The 19,095-nt window shown below is 39.2% G+C and overlaps 2 protein-coding genes across 4 annotated transcripts; both read left to right on the plus strand.

Annotated features, from left to right (window-relative positions):
* The first annotated feature begins 3,669 nt into the window (after positions 1-3,669).
* Positions 3,670-7,162, plus strand: LOC120744601 (cytochrome c oxidase subunit 8A, mitochondrial). Its single transcript, XM_040049110.1, has 2 exons — positions 3,670-3,877; positions 6,817-7,162. The coding sequence occupies exons 1-2, from the start codon at positions 3,761-3,763 to the stop codon at positions 6,910-6,912; spliced, it is 213 nt and encodes a 70-aa protein (XP_039905044.1). The 5' UTR covers positions 3,670-3,760; the 3' UTR covers positions 6,913-7,162.
* A 4,280-nt stretch (positions 7,163-11,442) lies between these two features.
* Positions 11,443-17,792, plus strand: LOC120744600 (glucosamine-6-phosphate isomerase 2). 3 transcript variants are annotated; one of them, XM_040049108.1, is made up of 7 exons: positions 11,443-11,582; positions 12,096-12,234; positions 12,329-12,430; positions 13,961-14,143; positions 15,712-15,896; positions 16,566-16,740; positions 17,245-17,792. In XM_040049108.1, the coding sequence occupies exons 2-7, from the start codon at positions 12,111-12,113 to the stop codon at positions 17,301-17,303; spliced, it is 828 nt and encodes a 275-aa protein (XP_039905042.1). In that variant the 5' UTR covers positions 11,443-11,582; positions 12,096-12,110; the 3' UTR covers positions 17,304-17,792. The 3 variants fall into 3 exon arrangements, with proteins under 3 accessions (XP_039905042.1, XP_039905040.1, XP_039905041.1); XM_040049106.1 differs by lacking the exon at positions 11,443-11,582 and adding an exon at positions 11,611-11,742; XM_040049107.1 differs by lacking the exon at positions 11,443-11,582 and having other exon boundaries at positions 11,749-12,234.
* Positions 17,793-19,095: the final 1,303 nt, after the last annotated feature.

Below are 19,095 nucleotides of genomic sequence, written 5' to 3' on the forward strand. Positions count from 1 at the left end.
GTACCTGTACCTTGCAATGCAGGCGTCAAGCAGGTCAATACCCCCCATGACTGTGTTGTACTCCTTCACAATGTGTGGCCTTCTGACCTCAACAAATGCCTTGCCTGATTTGCTCCAGCGACGGACTGTATCTTGAGGCTCAGTTGCACAATCCGATTATTAAGTGATGACGTGATGAATCCTACTTCCGGGCCTAAAGTAGTCTGCCTTTAATATGGCTTTTGTGTTGTTAACATGTTTAATGTTTTGCATTTTCTTCTATTTAATCTCAAAAAGCTCCTAAAACAGTCAGTGATCACTGTTGACCTCCCTCGGCTTTTATTACCACTAATCATTTATTTAAGCTCAGTTTTTAAAACCTTAGGATGTAACTACAGCCCAGCCCATGCAGCAGTATATGAATGACTAACCTCGTATTGTGGATGGATTATCTCAATTGTTCTCCTGGCTGAAGTTTGGTCCTTTTACAGCATCCTGCCATGCGATTACATTTGTTCCTGACCACCGAGAACACTCACGTTAACTTTTATCGAGTGGAAAAAAAGTTAGCTTGTTTATATTATGCTAACATAGCTGTGTCGCTAGCGGTCACGTAGCACATCATTATATACCAGCTAGCCCAACTTCAGTAACCCTACAAACGTCACTGCTGTTTAGTTTTCTGTCTTCATTTATGTTGGAAGTGATAACAGAGCTGTACGTTTTAATTTGTTTCCAAAACCCCGCAGTCAGGACATGCTATATTGTATTTAGATGGAAACTAGCGAGCTAACTCCCTGCTGACTTCTAACTCCGTTAAATGTCATAAATTCCGTTTTCATGGATGCCTGGATGTTAAACTCAGTTGTTACACCTGGTAGAGCAGAACGCTGATCATTTTATTAAAGATGAAAGACTTAAGACAGTGTTTTAACTCTCAGTAATGCCACAGTGATCATTTGATATATGGACCTGCAGCAGAGTTTAGGCCCAAACACGACTAGTGACGTCAGACTGAACAATCGGATAGGATGAGATGAGGGTAACAGATTTGTTGTCATACCACTTCACAATAACCATGCTCTCCTCCTTATTCACCCTGGCATCAACAGATCCTCTGCCTCTCTGGGCAAGACTTTTTTCATCTTCAAGCTGATAACCTGCTAAGCGATTTCCACGAAGTGTTCCTACAAAGTAGATCTGTCGTTGAAGAAGTGTGAGCACAAGTGGGGCTGAGGAGAAGAAGTTATCAGCAAAAACTTTGTAGTTTTGCTCAGCTGGCAGAGTTTCATACAACTTCACCACAACATCTCCTCCAATCCCAAGTAAAGTCTTCTTCCCAGTACCACCTTGATAAACAACAAAATCATGGAGCATACCAGAGGATGAGCACCGGGCCCAGATTTTCAATCCCCAGGGTTGGGGCTTTCCCTTCACATACTGCCTTATTGGGCTGTGTGTCCCCTTGAAGGGTACCATTTGCTCATCAACAGAGTGAATCACTGGATTCACTTGATTCATCACTCTCCACGTCTTTGTGGGGGATGTAATTAGGGTCTTCAGAATCTTCATCTGAGCTACTTTCACATCCCTCATACTCACTGTCCTCTGCAGTGATAAACTCCAGCGCATCTTGAACACTATATTTTTTCTTTTTATCCATTCTACAAAAGAGTGAAAATGACAAAAAAATGGGGGGCAACTGAAAAACGCCTCAACAAAGCTAAAATAAAGTTCCATCACAAATTTAGGTAATTTAATAAATTAGTTATGCTTGAATTTAGTTAAATATGACTGAGAATTAACAACAAAGAATACATTTACTTAAAATAACTGAATGAGCTAAACTGACTAAGCTAATGATCAGCTTTTGTCTTTTTGTGACAAATATGTCACATCAGTTTTTTTAAGAAAATTTGGAGTTTAATGCCCGATGTGACATATTTGTCCCAGCGATATTTAACAAACTGATTCTAGATCAAATTGTTTCAGAAATATTACCAAACTAGGTTACAAGTGACCTATGACATCTTATCTAAAGTTTAGAATTGCTGAATGAGTAAAACCTTACCTTTGCAAAAAGAACAGAAAGTTTTTAAAACTAGCATAGTGGTCTCATTAGCTAACCAGGTGGACCAAGACTTTGAAAATGGTGTCTTGAACACCCAGAGTGCCTCACTTGTCACATGACTGAACTAGTTTGTGCAGTAGACGTTAAACCATTATAAATAGTTTTTCTCTAAGTGTAAAGGGGCGGTGACACCAGTGTCACTGTGCGTCCTTAAGGGTTAATAACATTATTAATATATTTCATTACTACAGATGTCCTTCTGAAAGTGCGGCAAGCCCCAAAAGTGTTAAGAAGGGATATAATATGATTCACAAGCATAAACTACGATGTACAGATGTATACAATGATTTGTGTGTAACGTTTGAGGACTAACAAATGCATACACCAATGCAGACACAAATACAAAGCAATCTGACCACACGTAAAACTATTTTACAAATGTGTACATCCAAACCTGATAAAGATTGTGATTATTTACGGAAAATATTATAAAGTTCAGCTTCACAAATCATATTGTCTTTCAAAAACCGCTTTTACATACAAATGTCTAAGACTACATGGAATATTCCTCTCGTTCACTACACAACCTTAAATACGTGTGTGGTCTATGGCTGATATAGACCACATCACATGCCAGCTTCAAACAGATCCACAAATGTAACCTATGTCTACGTCCATGTGTAAATACAGAGGAATACAGAAGAAGCCCATATGTCCCAGTTTTATATGTGACCCCAGCAGATAGCTGACTCTGGATCTGCCAAAGGTTTCTTCCTGTTAAAAGGGAGCTTTTCTTTGTGTTGCCAACTTTTTGTTGTTAGTTTTTATTTGAATGACATATATGCCTTGCAGTTAACAGGTCTGTGAGGCAACTGATGTTGAGAGTTGGCTTTTGAATATAATCTGCTGTTTAGTTTAGATAGATTGGGATTTGAGGGGCAGATACATTAATCAACTACGATCAGTGTTATATTATGGATCTGTAGTATATGATTCAGCAGCAAACACAAGTCTGTTAAAGTTAAGCTTCCCCATCTTCCCCACAATGCGTTGTGCAGTGTCTTTACCTGACAATATGAAGGCCTGTTAAGTTGTGATTTGGTGCTCTATAAATCACATTTTTTGAGAATGTCTGAATATCATATGTTTAACCAGATGTTTTGCCAACAGTTCACAATAATTTTTCAGTCATATTTTAATGCCCCCTGTTTACAGTGGTAAGAAATCTCTTTACCTTGATTATATGGTTGGAGTACCCCAAGGCTCCTTACTTGAACCACTTTTATTTTCTTTATAATGATTTACCAAATGTTTGTCAGAATATTATGTTAAATTTGGACCACAACATTCAAAATATTAAATGTAAATATTAAATTTAAAAATAAAAAACTGTCACTCTGCTCATGCCTGTTTATTTATCTATTCTTCTGTTATTAATTGTTATTAATATTTTATGAATAGGTTTTTTTTTTTAAATTCAGAGATATATGGTCATCACAGCCACTACAAACACATGCTTAATCAAACAGGATGCTGGACATTAAACAGAATTTAAGGTGTTCTAAATGAGCTCCAGCTGGTGGCGGTAATGCACCAGTTCAACTGTCTGCCAACGGCCAGTTAACAGCACGAAGAAGAAGAAGACGACGAAGAAGAGCTGCTCTGTTGCCGAGAAGAAACCAACGCATTTCGTAGCCATTATTCGTCAACATGTCTGGAGTTCTAGGAGTGATTGCCCGCCGCGCTGCTCCTGTCCTGAGGGGACACGTCGTGGCTCAGAGAGCCAGCATCTACACTAGACCAGCGAAGGACAAGATCGGCTCCTTTGTAAGTCTGATCTATCGGCGAACTACATTTGATATGTCGCGCTTAAATGTGTTAGCAGCTATGGTTTGTCCTTGGCTGACGAGGTCACTGTCTGTGCAGCGGTCGGAGCTTAATGTGTGTTTTTTTTTAAAAATATAATAAACTAATCTGAGTCTCTATAATGTTAGAGACTCAAGGGTGTAACGTTCCCGCGTTACATGGGGGGCTTTGGCGTCGCGCTTTGACGTGCTGTAGGCCGGTCGTGCGCCTCAATTTATGTAACCTTGCGCGGATCTCGTGGGAGGCGCGGCCGGTTTTAAGGTGTCGTTTCTGTCAGTTTAACAAGTGTGTAGAAGATCGGAGACTATCATATTGTATAGAGGGAGGTGTTACAACCTCCCTCCATACAAGCTTGAGACTCGTTTTCTTTTCAAGAAACTTTGAAGTAAACTTTCATCTTTTTAAAATCTTTCTGCTTATTCCAACTTGCGACGAGGCTGTTTTTATGTTCACCGCCGAAAATTATATCAACTGCTGGCCCCAGTATACCCGAAGTAATGGGGCCATTAAGGCCGTTGTAGTAGTCGTTTCACTTATGGCAGCAACCTTGTTTCACAGACAGTCATACCTGCCATTAAGGCGCAGGAAACCACTGCAGTATCCTCCTGAACGATAGGTGTCGCTGGACGATCTGATGTGTTGGTGTTGTTCCCTTGTCATCATAAATAATGTTGTTCCAGGTTCAACATTGTAAGTGACCAATCACTTGCAATGTGAAAACAAAAAAAACAAACTCCTTCAAAAAATCTACTTCACTTGCGAGAAGAGAAACCGCCTCTGTAAGGACAATATGTATAATGCTTACCGTTTATTAAAGAAAAGTATCCTGAAATTCAAAGAATTCAAGTTCCTGGATCGGCGGACAGAAGCGGTTTCTCTTCTCGCAAGTGAAGTAGATTTTTCAAAGGCACAAAAGGGGGACGTCACAACAATGTGATTGGTCACTTGCAATGTTGAACCTGGAACAACATTTATTATGATGATGAGGATCTCAGATCATCCAGGTGTTGCTACCCAGACAATATCGCCACATAAGCACTGATATAGGAGGAGATGAAACCAAGACTTTCAGTGGTTTTTGCAATGTTTCACAAACTAAAGTTTCCAAACTGCTGAAACATCTTCCTCTGTTCATCTGTATGTCACAGCTTCTGAGCTGAATTAGCATAAAGCCTCTGGGGTCAAGTGTTTTGACTACTTTTGATTTTACCTTTTATCTTTCACTTTTAAAAAACTGTTGACTTTTCCTTGTTTGGTATCATTATTTTCGGTACAACTGCATGTCTGAATTTACCTGCAGGATGCCGGCCCTCGAGGACTGTAGTTGCTCACCCCCGTTTTAGAGTAAAACACATCGATGAAAATTTTTTTACAGTCAGCGACATTGATTATGGCAATGAATCGTTGCAGTCCTAGTGTCTGGTTTCAATCCGATCTTTAAGTCTGACGTTATTGGCTGTTTCTGGGTCCAAACTCCACTTCAGGTCCCAAAGTCAAACGAACACTATGGCGTCGACTGAGAGTTAAAAACTGTCTAAATTCTTTCATCTGTAATAAAATGATCAGCGTTGTTGCTTTACCAGGTGTAACAATTAAGTTTAACATCCAGGCATCCATGAAAACAGGATTTATTACATTTAACAGAGTTAGAAGTTAGCAGGAAGTTAGCTCGCTAGTTTCCACCTAAACATGATATAGCATGTTCTGACTGAGAGATTTGAGAGAATTCAAACGTACAGCTCTGTTATCACTTCCAACATAAATGAAGACAGGAGTGATGTTTGCAGGGTTACTGAAGTTTGCTAACTGGTATATAATGATGTGCTATGTGATCGCTAGCGACACAGCTATGTTAGCATAATATAAATACATTAGCACAGTGAAGCTGGAGGATACACGCTATGCTATGAGTGCTATGAGATGCCATGTTGAATTTCTAGCGACCAGTATGAGAATGATAACACCAAATTTAACAAACCTGCTCCCCAATCACACCTCAGAACTTGTAACGCCAATGAGTCACATGACAAAGGGGAGGGAACATGGCTAAAAAGGGGCAATTTGGACATTCTCCCTTAGGGGTATACTCACTTTTGTTGCCCGCAATTAAGACATTAATGGCTGTGTGATGAGTAATTTTGAGGGACATCAAATTTACACTGTTATACAAGCTGTAGACTGATTACTTTACATTCTATCAAAGCTCATATCTTCAGTGGTGTCCCATGATAAGATTTAATCAAATATCTACAAAAATGTGAGGAGTGTACTCACTTTTGTGAGATGCTGTACAACTCCATAAGGCCCTAGTCCTTCTCGACTCTGACTGCAGCTATCGATTACTTTAGTGTTTGAGTAATCTATTGGTTATTCCATGGATTAATTGAGTAATGGGATAGGAAATACTTTTTTACTTGTGACGTGAGCAAAGAAAAAGAAAATTCAAATTAGAAAAGAAACAGGTCTTCCAGAATGAACTGCTCATTGGTTTCCATTATAGAAATTGCAGTGTTGAAACATTTAACTGCATACTACATTTGTCAGAAAAACAACTTTTTGAGTGCATGTGCTGCAGTGAAATTACTTTTTTTTTTTTTTTTTTTTAATAAAGAAAATATTTTCCTAAATGCAAAAATATATAAACATTCAAAGTCAAATAAAATGAGATGTATACAAAATTGGGACATTTGCATGCTACGGGGCTGTGTGTGAAGCATCAATGAATTTGAGTTTTTTTTTTTTTTTTTTTTTTTTTTTATATAGTTGAATTATTTGAGTTACTCAATGAATTGTTGCAGTGCCCCCCCCCCTTAAAAAAAGAAAAAGAAAAAAAAAAGCTCTTGTGATAGTGCGGGTTCACAGCTGACGATGTGCCCTCTCTTTCACCTTCTGATGTCCAGGAAACTGCTGTTGGACTGGGTATGTTCTCCCTGACCATCCTGGGACCATCGGGGTGGATCCTGGCTCATCTGGAGGACTACAAGAAGAAAGAGTAGCATGGCCATTTTAAGAGTTTACTTGGCATGTTCAGTGACAGCTTGGGACCATCACATTTATTCTAACTGCAGAGACGCTTATGGAACAAGTTTTACCGTTTAACTCTTCTACCTCTCTGACAGTTCCACTCCACATCCTAAACACAGAGCAACTTCCCCCAAGATTGTTTCTGATGCATTGAGTTCATGGATACCTGTTGGCATTCCTCACAAGAAGTATGTTACAGAATTAAATTATAAATGACAGTTACTGTTTCTGTGTATTTGTTTTTGATGAAGGTTTTACATTAACTTAAAAGGAAAATGTATATATAAGACTAGTGTATATTTTTGTGAGTGGGATGTTTCCCACCTACTCTGGGGGTAAAAAGAAATCCCGTCACGAAATCTAAAAAGGAAAAAAGGTATGAAGAGTGCTTCAGTTTTACTACACCTTAAACATGAGCAATGACAGGTTTGTGAAAGAACTTTTACCTAACCTTAATTTATCCCAAATACTTGTATAAAAACTCCTTACACTGATCAATTCTATCATGCTGTATGATACTTCATGATTACAGGTTTTATTAGACTGGAATCTTTTAAGTTTTAGAGGCTTCTAAAGAGAAGTCAACAGATGTTTCCTCAGGTTATTTGAGTTGCAGAACTGATCAGTGGTTAGTCCAAGTTTCACTTTAGCACGAACATGTTTTACCAGGAAAAAAACACATTTGCCACTTTAGAAGTCTGCAAGAAGTTTGTTCTGTAACATGGTTATCAGTCAGATGGGATATATAGTTGGGGAAAAACTTTATTTGATCTCCTGCTGAATTTGTAGGCTTGCTTACTTAAAAAGAAATGAACAGTTGATAATTTTTATAGTTGTGATTTAGTGGAAAGAGAATGTCAACCAAAAATCCAGAAAAACACTCAAAACGTATCCACTGATTTGTGTATCATCAAATGAAATGACTATTTAATTCCCCAACAACCCCGTCAGAGTTCTGGCTCGCAGTGATGGGCACACAGACCATAATCGGTTACAGATGTTCCTGATCGCGACTAATTATTATGAAGCACACCACTCCACAGAATCAATTTCTTCCATTCCACACGCCTCTGTGTGTCCAACGATGTAATTAATATGCGACATGAAAGCTCCAACCGAGGTGGACGTTGAAGCAAGGAAATACCTGCTGCTCGGTCTGTTGGCCATGTACTGTGAAGTCTTGGATGAAAACCTCCTTTCCTCAGCCAGAAGACTGAAGATGGATCTTCCAGCATGACGATGAATGAAATTATAGTGCCAAGGCAACAAAAGGAGAAGCACTTTAAGGTAATGGAGCGGTCAAGCCAGTCTCTGAAACACATAAAGGCTAATATACACCGAGCCCTGCTAGAAATGACACTATGTCAAGCTTAGATTTTTAAAAACATGTTCAGCACCATCTTCTGTCAGTACAGCACGTCACATCATGTGGTTGGTTGTGGTAATAGATTTATGTTGGCAAACTAGTGCTAGGATCGATAACTAACAAGACTAAAATCAGTTTAAGGGGATCACATTCGTGGTGCACCTGACTGCAACGGTGAGTTTCATGTTAAGAAAACAAGGATATACTGCCCACTGTCTGTTTAAATGGTACATGTAGCACTTTTGTATTCTCCCAGAGCACTAAAAGTATTTTACACAACATGCCACAGTCACTTTCTTCAGCTTTAAGTGCTTACTATCTAACATTCACACTCTGATGGATGCATCGGAGAGCAGCTTGGGGTTAGCATCTTGCCCAAAGATCTTTGGTACACAGACTGGGGGAGCCAGGGATCGAACCGCCAACCTTCTGATCAGTAGATGACCAGCTTGACCTCCTGAGTGGCTGTTAGTAGTTTGGCTAGTTGGACTCAAACAGGAAAATCCAACTGTTAGTTGTAATGTTGGGGTTTGTAAAGCACTTTATAAATGAGGACTGTGTAGAAGAGAGGCTTTATACATGTAGCGTTTCATGTCGTCTTTAACCTTAAAAAAGCTGTGGAGGAGGAGGAGTTCGCCAAAATGCTTCCTGAGATCTGTGCAAACCTGGTGATCAACAACAAGATCACAAACATCTTACCACTGTTCTCACTAACAACCTGTCTGCGCCAAGTACTAAGTTATGTTTTGTGATTAAAACACTTAATTCACTCAATGACATATGAATCAGTTTATAACTTATATGTAACCTGTTTTTTGTGAGTGTGTGATTTTTAGTTGATATAATTTCTCTCCATTAAAATGAAACTCCCTTCAAAATAAGAGATTCTTCATTAATTAGTGTGTGCTCTGTATGCACTCACATAAAAGAGGGCATTTGATGCACCATTTAACTCTTCAGCACAAAGTGGATTAATTGTGTTCTGAGTACTGACAGACATTGCTAGATAAGCCCAAAGCATAAAACAACAGCAAAATGCAACACACCTTTGTGTGTGTGTGTGTGTGTGTGTGTGTGTGTCCAAACCTATGACTGTAGGGGAGACCGGGGATAGTTGTAACATTTTTGACATTTCTGTCTGTAAATTGGAGCTCTTTTAAGGTAGTGGATTCAAAATTTAATGCAAAGTATTTACATGTCTCTGCTATTAAATAGTGCAGCTATTTTCTCTGCAGCACAATTACCCATTGCATGGTATGGCCTCAAACACAAAGAGTGAAATGTTACAATTAACCCCATAGTCTGGGTTAGTTGTAACCTATCCTGGGGTGAAATGTAACACAATGAAATAAGGGTACTGACAAAATATTAACATGTAATCTTTGTTTATTCAACACTTGAATGCACTTACACATCCATTTATGTAGCTGTGTGTGTGTGTGACAGAATGCAGAAATCTAGCTTTTGAACATATTCCAACCCCCCAAAAAGACAAATTATGGAATTTTCTGCAGCTGAATATTTCATTAATTTTGGTTGGTCTTCCTTGAGTTTGGCCTCATTGGCTCAGTGGGCATTATAACCTACAACTCTTGCACCAATTTTGAACATAACAATGAAGCTGAAAAAATGTAGTTGTTCACCAGCATCGCAATTCCATTACTTTTTATCATGGCTTACCTTGGTGTGGTTTGCAAAGTGCTTCAGAAAGATGAGGATATCTGTTTCTTTCACCCATCCTGATTTATTTCCACTACCAGTACTTCCTACTGGTCCATCTCTGACACAGTGGTCTGCATAATGTATGTGTGGGAACACAAACAGTGGAGGAATTGTGTTACCAATGGCATTAACCGCATATACAAATGCGACCAGTGAACCTCTCTCTGCTGATGTCGTTGCCCCAACTTGTTTAATATAAGTTAAAGTAATAGTGTGGTAAGTTGTAACATCTGCATTATTGTTACAACTAACCCAGACTGTTGCTGTTACAACTGACCCAGACTCCTATAGCCATGAACTAGCTAACATTACAGCCAACGGCTAAAACACTAGCTCTAAAGACCTACACAGAATATATCCCCATAGACATACAAATAACATAATTTAGGTTTGATGAGTTTAACTGCAAAGCAGATAATGCTATTAGAAATTGAAATAAAGTAGAAAAACTTACTTTTTGGCATACAACTTACTTTTTTTCGTGTTAAATTGTCTGTTTTTGACAAAATGTGCTGATTTTTCACATGTGATAGCAGAACTGAGTTGGGCATGCACAGGATGAGTCACATCATTTGAAACTTAGCCCTGACTGGAGAAATTGGAAGTGTTACAACTGACCCACGTTACAACTATCCCCGGTCTCCCCTACTGTACGTGGTTGTGGACAGATGGCTACAAAATCTCCATGTACACAAACTAACTTTACTGTATCCCATTTATGTAAATCTAAATTTGGTCTCATGTTTTGCGGAAGCCAATGTGCTCAGCCATTCACTCTGCTTGATGTCAGCGCTGGATGCTACCATTTAAATGTGAAATCAATTACTGGAACCACAAGTTGTCTTTTCTTCTCATTGTTTCTGTTGAGTGTAATAGTTTCCACATTCAATGTCTCCTATGTTTGATACTGGGAGAGGGAACAAACCCTCTGGGTTGGGGGTTGTGTAAGTCCAAGCAGGTCTTAAAATCTGCCAAATGGCCCATGTGAAAGATGTCCTTATTCTTTCTATGGAGAATTATTTCTTAGCTTTATTGTAATCAATAAAGATATAGTAGAAGAATTCTTGAAAACAAACTTTCTTACTGGAAAGCCTAACGAGTACGTCCAGGTGATGTTAAAGAATTACCTCGAGCTAACATAATGGTCACACAACAGTGAAAAAAATCCAACCACGTGGGGACCGTGTAAATGTGGAGGATTGCATCAGAACAGTTATTAGTGTCAGATTTTTGGCAAATGAAAACTTCAGATCATCAACAATAAATGGTAAATGGCTTGTATTTGTATAATGCTTTACTCAGTCCCTATGGACCCCAAAGCGCTTTACACTACATCCAGTCATCCACCCATTCACACACTGGTGATGGCAGCTACATTGTAGCCACAGCTGCCCTGGGGCACACTGACAACGTGATGTTGGATTTTTGAGGCGCAGGTAAACACGGACTGTCACCAGTGCTGTTGACCAGCAGGGTAGAAGATCCACTGAGGCAACGCCTGAGAAGTCAAAGGAAGAAGATGGTGTTGAGAAAAGACTGCCAGCATTATTCAGTGTAAGAAGAATATTCAATTTCGTAACACTGCTGCTAGTGTTTCGATGTAACATGTTTTGGTCCACGCGGACTTCCATATGTTCCACACGTATCAGCTGACGGGCAGATGATCACGTGACGATCACCTGCTTCCTGATCTGACAAGCGACAGATTTTGCAGGTAACCTGTGTTGTCGCTCTAATGTTAGACGCGTGTTAACTGCGGATTTGTAATTCCCGATCCTGTGCGGAACATTTCCGAGACTGTGCAGTATTACGTGTACACACCACTACACGTGAAATATTCCGCTCCGGTCGACTTGCTTCACTTGTTAGCATTAGCAAGTACTTCCGATCATTTACTAAAGTATAGTTTTGGACACTAATGACTGTTTGTCATTGGCCCTTTCTGCATAGGAATACAGACAGATTGTTCAGATACAAATATTTATCGGAGGAGGCATTTGAAATAAGCTAAGCGCACACTTAGTAGTTTTTACTTTTCCAACTTGTATTTTTCTCACACACACTCAGTGAGAGCTTACTACTATGAGGCTGGTCATTCTCGACGACTATGATCTGGCCAGTGAGTGGGCAGCAAAATACATCCGCAACAGAATAGTCCAGTTTAAGCCTTCTGCTGACAGGTTCTTTACTCTGGGCTTGCCAACAGGTGAGTAACAACAATACCCATGTTGCGAAAAATGAGTCCTGAAATGTGAAGTCTGTGTTTCCCCACTAAGTAGGATTTGTCTCATTTCTCACAGGTAGCACTCCTTATGGCTGTTACCAGAAGTTAATTGAATACTACAGACATGGTGATATTTCATTCAAATATGTGAAAACATTTAACATGGATGAATATGTCGGTGAGTTAAAGGATAACTGACTCAGCTTTTTCCTCAGTATTAGTTGTGTAACTCTAAGTGGGCTCTTTGGAGAAAGTGTTTTTGAGGTGGGGCCGTGTACTGGGAGACAAAACCAGAATTTCAGCAGTGTAAACTAGCAGCTTTGCAGCTGGCTCAAGTCTGGTGACGGTGTGTTAACTGTGACTAATGAGCTGCATTAAAGTTAATATGTCACAGTTGACAACAGAAACAAAAATGTTACAGCCAGTTTTAAAACAGGCCCACAGACGTTTATCATCTTATCAGTAGTGTTACAGCATCACAGGCGCAAATCAGAACTACTTGATTCTCTGTTGTAACCCTCAAACACTTACCTAGAAGCAGATAACGCATAAAAGGAAATGGCATCAAAAGAGTTTGTTGCTCTATAAAAAGCTCCCCATAAAGCTTGGTCTTTTTTGTCTTCAGCTCTGTATGCAGACTGATAACGAGTCGGTGCTCTGCTGAGCCAAACATTCCTTTAACCTTAACTAGAAATGACCTTCTTGAAATTCCTCATAAATAAAATTTTAACCATTTGGGGAAAATATTCATAATTGATACTTGCCTATTGATATTTATTTAGACTCTTTCTCTCTGATCACATCCTCCACTGTGTCTATTAGACCCCATTCCTACAAGACCTGCTTAATGCCGCTTACATGCGCAGCACCTATGCCGCGGCCTCATCTCTGTAGGACGTGCCCGGCCAGAACAACTTATCCAGGAGGCGCCAGCCTTAGCTGTCTCCTTTCGATGTCGTGTAGCGGCTCTACTCTGAGCCCCTCCTGAAGGACTGAATTTACCCTGTTGCTAAGGGGAGCCCATCCACCTTTCAGAGAAAGTTAACTTCCTCTGCTTGTATCTGCGATTTCATTCTAATAGTGTTTACAAAAAGATGAGGCACAGATGAACAGATTTATGCAGCCGTCTCGCACCAGATGGCAGGAGACACAATAATTTAGTGGCGTTGGGCATCAATTAAAATGTTAACAAATCTCCATATTAGCTTATCTTAATTGGATCCCTGTTAAATCCAGAATTTAATTTAAAATCCTTCCCCTTGCATACAAAGTCCCATTTTTTTTTTTTTTTATCTTAAGGACCTCATAGTACCGCATCACCCCAACAGAGCACTTTGCTCTTAGGCTGCTTAAATAACCTCATGATCAGGTTATGTGTTCAGCTTAGGTGTCAGTGGTGACTTAGCCAAGTAGAAAGAGACAGTTTCATGACACAGAAACATGTGACCTCGAGCTCAGAACTGCTCACTAAACCATTTATTTCTCATTGTAGTCCACCATCAGGCTTAACAGGACTAAAATACTCAGTAGCTTTGGGCTAGCAGTAACAGAATGTACTAACATTAGTAAGTTGTATGAAGAGATTTTCATCAAACTGAGTGATCAAGAGTGATACTCTACACGATTAGTTACTTTGAGCTATTTATTTCTTTTTCATTCGGCTTTTCTTACTAATTTCACTCTCAGTAAACACGTTTTTGCTGTTCAGGTCTACCTCGTGCTCATCCGGAGAGTTACCACTCCTACATGTGGAACAATTTCTTCAAGCACATTGACATTGATCCAGCCAACGCTCACATTCTTGATGGAAATGCACAGAACTTGGAGGAAGAGTGTCAGGCTTATGAGCAGAAGATCGCTGAAGCTGGAGGAATCGAGTTGTTTGTTGGAGGTCAGACGTGTGGCTTTTGATATAGATTGCACAGCAGTGCTGCATGGTATGCAAACTATTTGTGAAAGTGTTGTGACTGCAGATTGTGGCTGTTTCACTACATCATTATTATTATTATTATTGTTGTTTCTATCTCTGCACAAGTGGAGTGGCGTTTTTCTGTTGGGATATTATTAATATAAGTAATACACCAATGGTATACAAAGAAACAAAAGATAAACCCAACGGCTAAAACAATAAAAAATCTATTCTTGGCTTCCTTTTTTTTCGATTTGGAGTTCTAAGCTTTGGCATGACTTAATCTTTGATTAGAAGGAAAACCTGCTAGCTTAGAGTAAACTGTACCTTTGCCACATCTCGTTCGCTGGTATTGTGCAAAGTTGCCTGAACTCAAGGCAGTTGTTCTTTTCTGTGCTTGAGTCGATCACAGACAGCTCCTCATTTGAACTATTTTTTTCATTTCTTCATCATCCATCAATATTTACTCTTCTTGAATGTAGCAATGTTTATGCTAACGTGCTAGATAGCATTACTTGTGTGCCCAGTGGCCAGATAATTTAATATATGGTCACTGGGCACACCGGCTGTGGCAAACTCTTGTGAATAAGCGAGCAGCCAAAAATAGCTTTATTGTTACAAATTGTTTGGTTTACAAATTCTGTGTTCCATGTTGTTTGCTCTGTTGTTAAATTTGCATTACGTAAGTAAGTAAGGTTTATTTATTAAGTGCTGTATGGCTGAAGCAGTTTAATGATATGTGGAGTCATGTGACCGTGGAGGGCTCTGAAAGGATCACTGAAGTCCGCATGTGTCACATGAAGCCTCGCAGCAGCATTGTGAACCATCTATAGGCAATCCAAAGATGATTTGCTCAGGCAGAGGAATAACAAATGACAGTGATCAGGGCGAGATGAAAGCATGCGTAATCATTTCCATTTGACTTTGAGACACAACATATTCACGACAGATGCAGCAGCGCCCCCTGCACAGCCATCCCGGCCCCAGACAGGGTTTGGGAAAGTGGAGTGGAAGAAGACCCACCTGCTCTCCTCCCTGCTTGTCTGTTATAAAGTGGCCTGTTGGTTGCATGTGTTGGTTTGCCTTAGTGTATGAGGTGTTAAAAGAGAGTGTGATTGAGGGGACAGATGCAACACAAGCACGAGCACTCGATGTGCCCCTTAAAGCCCTCGAGATCTGAGGTCCACATAAATGCACTGTACTTTTTAAAAAGAGGGTCAATAACAGTCTGATTAAAATGCGTAGGGACACAGCCAGGCGTCAGAGAATGAGTAATTCTCTTATAAACTCAGGGTCAGATGGCGTAAGAGCTTTTTGAACAGTAACGTTGGCTGATTGTGGCAAATAAAAGGTTTGAATTCCCTCGGCCGCTTTAGATGAAATTAGAAAAATATGTAGCCCTCGCATCTTTGACTGTGTTGTTAAAGGAGTGAAGTAGTTAGAAAACTATGTGCAAAATTTCACCGTTGCAGCACCTACTACTATGTCATAGGGATCAATTCATTTCATTTTATGCTCTTTACCACATGCTGTTGAATTTTGTTCTGTAGGTATTGGTCCTGATGGTCACATAGCATTCAACGAGCCTGGCTCCAGCCTGGTTTCCAGAACGAGAGTGAAAACCCTCGCAAAGGACACCATTGTGGCAAATGCTCGTTTCTTTGGCAATGACCTCTCCAAGGTTCCCACAATGGCTCTGACTGTTGGTGTAGGAACTGTCATGGATGCCAAGGAGGTCAGTTTAAAGGGCACTTATTTCAGTCCTTTTTTGTCCTGTTTACACACTTTACATGCAAAATATATGCACAAATTTTACCTCTTGTGTGTGTAAAGGCCTTAAGAAAAGCCAGCACGCAGAATTTTGACAGCGAATATTTTACCGGCTGATGTTTATTGAGACTGTTTCTCTTCTGTAAGGGCTACTCCGTCTTAAGTTGTAGACATTTTCTACTCGGCCGTCTCCAGTTTGTACAAAAATGTTATCGTGCAAAAATTTTGAACATAAATAATAAGTGCTGTGAAATTTTAGCTTCATATATCAAATACTTGTCAAGATGTACTTTTTGAAAAATGCTCCACTGACCTTCTTTCCAACCCTTTTAAACTGCAAAAGTTTGAACATTACTATCTCCAAACTTCCAACAAACCACTACAAACTGACGTTTTCACTAGTCTCTCTCACCATTAAAGACGAATCAGGATCTAATTTGGGATAGGTGCATTAAAAACAGTGTCTATTGTATTTCATTTATATATGAAAAAAGTCCAGCACTCCTGTCACATACTTGATCACACACGAATAACAATTACAATATAAAGTTGCTTGAATAACCATGTTTGTGGCTGCTGCTAAATATAGTCATTTCAGTACAATAAAACTTTAACACACTTTTCCTCTGCTCAGGTGATGATTCTTATCACGGGAGCACACAAAGCTTTTGCTCTCTACAAAGCCATAGAGGAGGGAGTTAACCACATGTGGACAGTATCAGCGTTCCAGCAGCACCCACGCACCATTTTTGTTTGTGATGAGGATGCCACCTTGGAACTCAGAGTCAAAACTGTCAAATACTTCAAAGGTACCAGTCACTCCTGTTGTGTGTGCCTGTTTCTAATACCTGGTTATTTTTAACTAAAAAGCTACAGTGCAGGTAACTGATTAGAAAAATGCTAACTGACTTAAATGTGTACCGTAAGTACAGGTATGTGAACCAAAAGGACTAAAATGTCATACTACTGCGATCAAACAATTTAGCTTTAGCTAACAAATGATAAATGGGCTGGTTCTTATGTTTCTCTACCTGACTGCTTTATACAACTTTCCTCATGCAACATATTTAAATATGTTGAAAAAAGCAAAAGCTTGTAGAATAAAATCAACAATGTGTGGAAAACCTTAACTAGTACATTTTTTTTTTTAAACACACTTGTGTTTAAATTTAGCTACACAAATAGACCGAGAGCTGCAAACTTGCATATTTACTTATATATGCTTAGCATTAGATTAGCATTAGCTTGGATGTTTGACAGGCATTCAGTCCACATCCCAGCAGTTTGTTTTACTCTTTTCATTTTTGTTGTAGGTTTAATGCATGTCCATAATAAACTGGTGGACCCAGTGCTCAGCATAAAAGACCAGTAAAGGAGCCAGTGAATAAGGAAGACAACTGAAGGTTGTGACCAATGATTTCTGGATTCAACATCTGTTCCACGTCTGAAGAGCTGGTGTTTGAGTCCTTAACTGTGCATGTTGCTTATTCAGAAACTTACTTTGAATGTTATTCTTTTCAGACTGTTACTGATTATTAGTGAAAGGTCACTGTTCATTTATGTTGTGATGTAGTTATAACACAAGTTTACCTATCCGAGGTGTTTTGTTTAATCTTTAACTAATTAAAACTAGTTAATGTTTAACTCGTTTTTTCAGGATTACTTTTTTCTATAAAGTAATGACCATAAACAAAACGCCCAAATTTGTTTGGTGGTTGAAGCGAACCTAGACTCTTTGTCCATATTCATTCCCAAAGTAGAAGGCAACAATGTGCGGACAACAGTTCAACAAAAGAAGCAAATGTGATGTGTATGTTGGTCAAATCTTGTCAACCAAATAAACACTGTACATGTAGATATATTTTAGGTCCTCGTCAATTAATTAAAGAGAGCCTGTTACTGTCCAACAATAATTATCAGTCGGTGGATTTGAGTGTCTCACATGTGGATACAATGAGTGGTTTTGAGGTGATGTTCCCAGTGTTTGAAGACTGAGATATGGTTTAATGCTCCTGTTAGAAAACCTTCTGTTGGGATGATTTTCTTTCACACTGCCAAAGAACAAAAATTAGTGTCAAAGTGAAAAACTCCACCCAGTTTTCTTTTACAAGGGGTTCATAACATGTGTGTCCCAGACATGTAAGGTGTTGGTTTCATACACTTACTGGACGAGTGTGTATTCCTATGTAATTAATTAATGCTGTTACACCTGAGTGTACTGAAATGCAGTGTGACTGCAGCATAAATTTAATTTGTCTTAACTTTACTTGAAACACATTCTTGTATATGTGCTTCACAATAACTGCTGCTTGACTTTTTGCTTCATGGATCCGTCTCACTTGGTTGTGGCCTTAGAAGGCAAGGGCCTGTTTCGTAGCTGGCCTATTGCCTAATCTGATTACGCCTCATAGCAGGATTTTACAAATGCCCAAAGCCTTGGGTCGGGCTCATACATCAGTTTTGATTTGGTGGGGATAATTAACAAAAGTGACAAAACATATTTTTATCACAGCCCTGATCATTTGACCATATATTGATACATACAAAACTACACATTTATACCTGAACATTGATATCACCATATGGGAAGACAGAATCACAATATAATGTCGGCATATATGTCATGATCTTGGTCTAAGTGGTCTTGTGTACCCCTACCAGACGATGTTCACAGCGATTCTACAGTTGATGTTTACCAGCAGAATAGTGTAATGTAACAAGATGATTGAACTGAATCTGTGTTTTTTAAGTAAATTTGAAGACTATTTTTAAAAAAATGTATTTATTACACCCAAGGTTTTATCATTGATATTGGTTCTGTCTGTTGGACTTTGGGGAAACACATACATAAAATGAAACGATATGATATGATACACTGCTGCTCTGTCCCATATAGCCAGTGGTGTCAACCAAAGGGAGAGGAATTTATTGCCTTTGGGAGAGCAAAGAAGAGGACCCCAGACTTATATCTGTAGCTGCCTTTGTTGATTTACATAATTTGTTTAAAGAGCAAACCAGCAAATGACCCCAAAAAATGGTGTTAATGGGTCAAAAACACTTGGCCTAGGTGTTGCCAGTGTTGCCCTAACTATAAGCTAAAACTATAAGTTTTAAACCTAATCTTAAAAGTAAAGAGGGTGTCTCTTCCTCTGAATCCAACTGGT

Source organism: Simochromis diagramma, unplaced genomic scaffold (genome assembly GCF_900408965.1).
Source record: "Simochromis diagramma unplaced genomic scaffold, fSimDia1.1 OVJJ01000426.1, whole genome shotgun sequence".
NCBI classification, from domain to species: domain Eukaryota; kingdom Metazoa; phylum Chordata; class Actinopteri; order Cichliformes; family Cichlidae; genus Simochromis; species Simochromis diagramma.